At 56.5% G+C, this 7,140-nt stretch overlaps 1 protein-coding gene across 1 annotated transcript; it reads right to left on the bottom strand.

Annotated features, from left to right (window-relative positions):
* Positions 1-201: 201 nt before the first annotated feature.
* Positions 202-5,636, bottom strand: KCNA7 (potassium voltage-gated channel subfamily A member 7). Its single transcript, XM_009436025.4, has 2 exons — positions 4,852-5,636; positions 202-3,693 (listed from the first exon to the last, which is right to left on the bottom strand). The coding sequence occupies exons 1-2, from the start codon at positions 5,404-5,406 to the stop codon at positions 2,878-2,880; spliced, it is 1,371 nt and encodes a 456-aa protein (XP_009434300.2). The 5' UTR covers positions 5,407-5,636; the 3' UTR covers positions 202-2,877.
* Positions 5,637-7,140: the final 1,504 nt, after the last annotated feature.

Below are 7,140 nucleotides of genomic sequence, written 5' to 3' on the forward strand. Positions count from 1 at the left end.
CTTCTCTTTAGCTGTATGAAAAGGTGCTCAGATGAAACCAGGGGTTTCCACACTGAATTCCTGAGCTGCATTTTGAGTTGCCAAGAGGAGGCGTGTTCTCCTCCAACCAGTTCCCTTCCCATGCTTCCCACTGGTGTCTCTAAGGAAGATTTATTTGACCCAAAAAAGGGGTGGGTATGGCTAAAAATAACAACAACAGTCTGTAAACCACTGGATAGGTTTTAATAAATTAATCCAAGTAAAGTACTTTGATACCAAAGGAAGCCCTATATGTGTTAGTGATTTCAGCCTTCTTCCTCTAAATGCCCTTTGAGTTCTGAAAGATTTCTGAAAATGTTCGGCCTTGTGACCTTGGGTAACACCTGCTGCTCTGAGCCTCAGTTTCCCCGTCTGTAAGAAACGAGGCTACGGGACTCAGGAGGACCCGTGTGTCCCAACAGGCTGATGGGGACATGTGAAGCAGACAGACAGCCTGCCTGGCCCCTGGGGACAAGCTGTGAGACCTTGGGAAGCCACTCCCCTGCTCTGAGACTCAGGTTTCTCCCCTGGAAAACAGAGTGAGGCCCCCAGCCTGTCTGACAGCCTTCCTGAGCTGCAGGGAGGGTAGGTGACAGGCCTGGTTCAGGATTGTTCTGTGATTCTATGGAATAGACTGTACATCACTCTTGGGTTCAGGGGCACCAACTTTTTCTGGCTTTTTCTTTTCTTTTCTTTTTTTTTTTTTTTTTTTTTGAGACAGAGTCTTGCTCTGCTACCCAGGCTGGAGTGCAGTGGCGCAATCTTGGCTCACTGCAAGCTCCGCCTCCCAGGTTCATGCCATTCTCCTGCCTCAGCCTCCCGAGTAGCTGGGACTACAGGTGCCCGCCACCGCACCCGGCTAATTTTTTTGTATTTTTAGTAGAGACGAGGTTTCACCGTGTTAGCCAGGATGGTCTGGATCTCCTGACCTCGTAATTTGCCCACCTCGGCCTCCCAAAGTGCTGGGGTTACAGGCATGAGCCACCGCGCCCGGCCTTTTCTGCCTTTTTCTATTGTGGTTCTCTTTCCCTGAGACTCTGTTGTTCTGTCTCCAACTCTGGGTGCCTGACGCTGCCCTCTGGGTCTCTGTCCCTCCCTCCCCCACCGGCTCTTTTTGTTTGTTTGTTGAGACGGGGGCTCCCTCTGTTGCCCAGGCTGGAGTGCAGTGGTGCAATCATGGCTCAATGCAGCCTCTACCTCTCAGGGTCAAGGGATCTTTCTGCCTCAGCTTCCTGAGTAGCTGGGATCACAGGCATGTGCCACCACACTCAGCTAATTTTTGTATTTTTTGTAGAGATGGGGTCTCACCATGTTGCCCAGGCTGGTCTTGAACTCCTGGCCTCAATCAATCCCCCTTCCTCGGCCTCCCAGAGTGCTGAGATTACAGGCATGGGCCACTTCGCCCGGCTTCTATGCCCTGCTCTTGGTCTCTGTCTCCCCACTCTGGATTTCTGTTCCTCTCTTCTGCATCTCTGCCATACCCCACCCTCCAGGTCGTTGTCTCCCTCTCCCTGAGTCTCTGTTTCTCTCCCTTTGGGTCTCTGTCTCTCTGGGTTTCCACCTCTTCCTTTTTCTGGGTCTCTTTCTCCATCCTTTTGGCTCTGTCCCTCTATCATGTCTGGACAGAGTACAGTTTTCTTCCCCTCTCCCCCTTCCCTTGTGGCTCTGACCTCCATGTCTGAGCATAAAACTGTAGGGGAGAATGGGAGTGAACAGCACAATGAAGTGGATGTGGGGTAAACAGGAGGAGCATCCACCTCTTCCTAATTTACCCAGTCACCTCTGGATGAACACCCAATCCCATGGATACAGAATCCAGTCCCGCCCCCTACAGCGAGCTGGGGAGCCAGCTCGGCACATCTCCCAGAGCCCTCGCCACTGCATGCTCCCAGATACATGATGCTTCCCCACTGCTATTTCCTTTGGGTCCTGGTGCTACCACTAAATGCAAAACAGCCCGATGTGGCCCTATGGAACTCGTTCGCACAGTCCAACTCAACCCAACTTCCTGTAGGACTCACATAGTGACACGACTCAATGGAACTCAATTCAGCATGGCCCTATGAGACTCAAACAGTGGCATGACCCAACCGAACTGGCCTTACAAGGCTCATATGGTTGTACAATTCAACACAACTCAACTCGCTGTGGCCACGAAAAATGTCCAGCCACACACCTCTACACAGTTAAGCCCAACAGAACCCTACAAGATTCATTTGGTCATACAAACTTAACCCAATGTGACCTAGAAAGCTCAAATTCTACCACTGGACTCTTCACATTTCTACATGACTCGCAAGTTCACAGAACCTAAAATAACATGCCCCTGGAAGAATCACAGAGCTACACAATTTCCACCATGTTTCAACGAAACTTAACACCACACACATTCGATCTCAACAATGCCATGGGGGACCATCTAACTTGACCCAACATGGCCCTAGGGGACCCACCAAACCACAGAATCCTACACAATGCAGCTGGACCACACTCTCCCAGACTCACAACCCAACCAAACCCAACACTGACCTAGGAAACTCACAAAATGATACGACCAAACCTATCTCAACACTACCCCAAAAGGCTCCATGAGCTTTGCACAACTCAGAGTAATATGAACCAATTGAGTCTTCATTAACACAACACAACCCATTGCCATTCGCTGCTGCTTCAGGAGGTACCCACGGGAGCTACCAAACCACACAACCCAAGACCCAACAAGACTCAGTGTTTCCCCACTCGTTACGACTTAACCTAGCTCTTCCTAAACCCAATCCCCTCCCCCCAGCCTTGCCCTCCACCCTGCCCTCCCTCCCTCCCTCTAGGGAGGTGTGAGGTCCTGCAGACCTCAACTGTTCCTCACACTTCGGTGACCAGGTGTTTCCCTGGGGGTGCCCAGAGTGGAGGTGGTAGCTCAGGTACCTCCCCGTCCACCAGCCCCCCATTGGCCTTGCCCTCCAGTGGGCCACAAGGCTGCATGTCCACATGGCTGAACATCCCAGCCTCTTCGCCCTCTGTCTCCCGGTGATAAAAGTAGCTGAAATTGGAGACAATGACGGGCACTGGCAGGGAAATAGTCAGCACGCCCGCAATGGCACACAGAGAGCCCACTATCTTGCCACCCACAGTGACGGGTGCCATGTCTCCATAGCCAACTGTAGTCATGGTGACTACCGCCCACCAGAAGGACTCAGGGATGCTAGTGAAATGGGAGTCCACCCGGTCAACTTCGGCAAAGTAGACGGCGCTGGAAAAGAGGACCACACCGATGAAGAGGAAAAAGATGAGGAGGCCCAGCTCACGCATGGAGGCCCGAAGCGTCTGGCCCAAGATTTGCAGGCCCTTTGAGTGCCGGGACAGCTTGAAGATGCGGAAGACACGCACCAATCGGATGACTCTCAGGATGGCCAGTGACATGGCCTGCTGGCCCACCCCTCGCTGCCGGGCCAGCTCGGTGCCCAGTGCCACAAAGTAGGGAAGGATAGCCACAAAATCGATGAGGTTCATCACGTTCTTGAAGAAGATAGCCTTGCTTGGACAGACCAGGAGGCGTATCAGCAGCTCAAAGGAGAACCAACAAATACACAGCGTCTCCACCACGAAGAACGGGTCATTGAAGGGCAGGCGGGGTGGATTTCCAGGCATTTGGCTGGAGCCATTCAGCCGAGCGGGGAACTGCAGGGAGGAAAGTGTTCAGGGAGGGTCAGGCTGGGGCTAGGACACGGGGACAGCCTTAATCATCATTTAAATACCCAGCTCCTCTTTACACATTGGTCAGTAGCCGCTGCGCCAAGGCCCTCGGTGACCTGGTTATCCCAGACTTCCTCCCAAGATCCCAGGGATCATCCATGGGCCGCTGACTTTCTGGTTGCCTGACCTGGTGGGTGGCTGGAGACGTGGTTCCTGCCCCTTCATGCGTGGGAACTCATGTTTGAGTAGGGTGCAACCTCTTCTCTCTCAAAGTCCCGCCTCCAGTGTTGATTTTCTACATGGGGAGCATCCCTGCCCTGGCCCCACCACCTTGTGCCTAGCTTTTCCTTGCCCTCCACAGTCCCCGCCCAGAGTATAATGCGGCTGGGCGCGGTGGCTCACGTCTGTAATCCCAGCACTTTGGGAAGCCGAGGCGGGCGGATCACGAGGTCAGGAAATAGAGACCATCCTGGCCAACACGGTGAAACCCCATCTCTACTAAAAATACAAAAATTAGCCGGGCGTGGTGGCCTGCACCTGTAATCCCAGCTACTTGGGAGGCTAAGGCAGGAGAATCGCTTGAACCCGGGAGGCAGACCTTGCAGTGAGCCGAGATAGCGCCATTGCACTCCAGCCTGGGCGACAGAGCAAGACTCTGTCTCACAGGAAAAAAAAAAAAAAAAAAAAAGACCTTCTCTGCAAGCCGAGCCCTAGGCCCCCTCCTCTGGCCCCTCAACCTGGCTTTCTTTCCATAGATTCCTCCTACTGTCGCCCCTCGGGCTCCAGCACCCTCAGCTGGAGTTATTCAGGGCCTGGCTTTCACCACCCAGCCGCACAGACTCTGGAGTTTTCAGGCTCTCCTTGGCCCCCCTCAGCTGTGATTTTTAAGGTTCCTGTCCTCCTACCCCTTGCATCAAGGGCCCTGCCCTCTGCACGCCGGGTTTCTCACTGACCTCAACCCCACCTTCTGATGGGGCAGGTCCTCCGACCCGGATCCTCAGGCCCCGCCTCCCGCCCACCCTGTCTTCGGCTGGCCCACCCCTCGCAGCCCCTGGCCCCGCCTTATGATTGGCCAGGTCCCCTCTGGACCCCGCCCATCTCCTCCCAAACCCCGCCCGTCTCCACCCACGCCCCGCCTCTCACCGCGCCGGCTGCGGCTACAGCAGCAAGCCCCGTGCCGTCGCGGTCGTCGCGGAAGTCAGGCAGCGTCTCGAGGCAGAAGACGACGATGGAGACGAGGATGACCAGCACAGAGACTACGGCGAGCACGCGCGCGGCCTGAGAGCTCTCGGGAAACTCGAAAAGCAGCCATAGCTGGCGCGCGAAGGCGCGGCGGGGCAGGGGGCGCTCGGGCGGCACCGGGCAGCCCTCGTCCTCGCGCAGGCGTGCCAGGGCCGCCGCGCCCAGCCCGTAGAAGGCCACCTCTTCCAGGAAGACGTCGAGCGGCACGTGCGCCGGCCGCCGCAGCCGCCCGCCCGACTGGTAGTAGTAGAGCACGGCGTCGAAGCTGGGCCGGTGCCGGTCGAAGAAGTACTCGCGGCGCGCGTCGTCGTAGAAGCGGCCGCGGCGCGCTGGGTCCCCTAGCAGAGTGTCCGGGAAGCGGCCCAGCGTGCGCGCCCGCGTCTCGAAGCGCAGCCCGGCCACGTTGAGCACCAGCCGCTCGCAGCAGCCGCACGGTGGCGGGCACCGCGGCTCCATGGCGCGCGCAGCCCCGGCGACCCGCGAACCGACGTGTGGCCCCGACGCCCGGCCCCGGTGCGGCCCCGCCTCGGCCGCCGCCCCAGCCCGGTGTCTGGTGTCCGGTGTCCGCGCGTAAAAATAGCCCGGCAGGGCGGCTAGGGCGCGAGGGAGGGGGCACTGTGACCCCGGCGGGGCGGAGGGCGACAGGGCGACCGCGCGCCCTCTGCCGGGACGCCCGCCCTGCCCTGCCCCGCCGCCGCCGCCGCCGCCTGCGCCTGCTCTGCGCCTTTCCCGTCCCGGGGTCCCCTTTCTCTCCGTCCTTCTGCCGCCGGGATCCTGTCCTGCGTCTCTCCAAGTTTCCGTGTGCGTGTGTTTCGTCAGAATCAGGCTTCAGTTGCAGTCGCCTCTTTTCTCTTTCTTCTTTCTGTCTTTTTTTTTTTTTTTTTTTTGGAGACACAGTTTCCCTCTGTCGCCCGGGCTGGAGTGCAGTGGCGCGATCTCGGCTCACTGCAACAACCTCCGCCTCCCGGGATCAAGCGATTCTCGTGCCTCAGCCTCCCTAGTAGCTGGAATTACAGGCGCCACCAAGCCCAGCTAATTTTTTTTCTTTTTTCTTTTTTAGTTGAGAAGGGGTTTCACCATGTTGGCCAGGCAGTTCTGGTACTCCCGACCTCAAGTGATCTGCCCTCCTTGGCCTCCCGAATTGCTGGGGTTACAAGCGTGAGCCACGGCTCCCGGCCTGGAGTCGCCCTGTTTGCACCTTTGTCTCTCACTCTCTTGTGTGTCTGTGTCCGGCTGTCCCCTCTGGGTCTCTGTCTCTTTTGGGACGTATCTCTGAGTATCTCTATGGGTCATTTATTTCTGAGATTCGTCGTTCTGGGGGCCTCTGTATGGGTCCCTCTGCCAGCCTCTACGTCTCGGTCTCCGCCTTTATTTTGACTCTTGGTTTGTCTCCGTTTATCTCTTGTCTCTCTTGGTCTCTTTGTCTCTCCTCTCTAGGTCTCTTTTTGCTCATTATCTCTTAGCCCTCCATGTCTCTGTCTCAGGGTTCCTCGGCCGCTCCCCTTTGGGTCTCCCCTTGGGGTCTCTAGAGGACTTAGGGTCTCCGGAGTCATATCTCTTGATCTCTCCCTGACCATCACTCCATGTGGGTGCTGCCACGGTCCCGGTGGCTGTCCCATCCTAGGGTCACTCTGGCAGCTGCAAACCACTGAGCATGTGCACACACGCCCCATTCTCTCCCCAGAGTTCGCTCCAGAGTCTCCACCTGGATTCTTCGCAAGACTTTCTGAGACCTAGCAGGACCTGAGCTGTGGCTATGACTCTGGCAAAAGGTAGTCTGGTCTTGCCGGAACGGGCGGGGGTTGGGGGTGTGGGCCGGGGAGATGCCACAGGGTCATTTTCAGGAACTGAAGGGCGCAGAGACAAGACGGTGGCCTTCTAGCCACTGGTGTCCGGTGACACTGCATAAAAATAGCTCCATCAGATGGGCTTGGGGGAAGTGGAGGGGTTTGATCACTGAGACTCCCAGGAAAGAAGTCCTGGTCGCCCTCTGCTGGGGGTGTGGAGAGAGGTAGGTACTAAGGGTTCGAATGCCCTGCTAATCCTGGCACTCTTTCTCTTCCTGTCTTCCTTCCTTCCATTCCTTCTCTCTTCCTTTCTTCTTTCTTTCTTTCTTTTTTTTTTTTTCTTGAGAGGAGTTTCCCTCTTGTTGTCCAGACTAGAGTGCAGGGACGTGATCTCAGCTCACTG

This window comes from Pan troglodytes, chromosome 20 (genome assembly GCF_028858775.2).
Source record: "Pan troglodytes isolate AG18354 chromosome 20, NHGRI_mPanTro3-v2.0_pri, whole genome shotgun sequence".
Taxonomy (NCBI): domain Eukaryota; kingdom Metazoa; phylum Chordata; class Mammalia; order Primates; family Hominidae; genus Pan; species Pan troglodytes.

Excerpts from the sequence above, each read along its gene's own strand:
- KCNA7 (XM_009436025.4), bottom strand. The coding sequence starts at position 5,406 with ATGGAGCCGCGGTGCCCGCCACCGTGCGGCTGCTGCGAGCGGCTGGTG. Across the intron at positions 3,694-4,851 it reads CTGTAGCCGCAGCCGGCGCG|TTCCCCGCTCGGCTGAATGG; the intron begins GTGAGAGGCGGG and ends TCCTCCCTGCAG.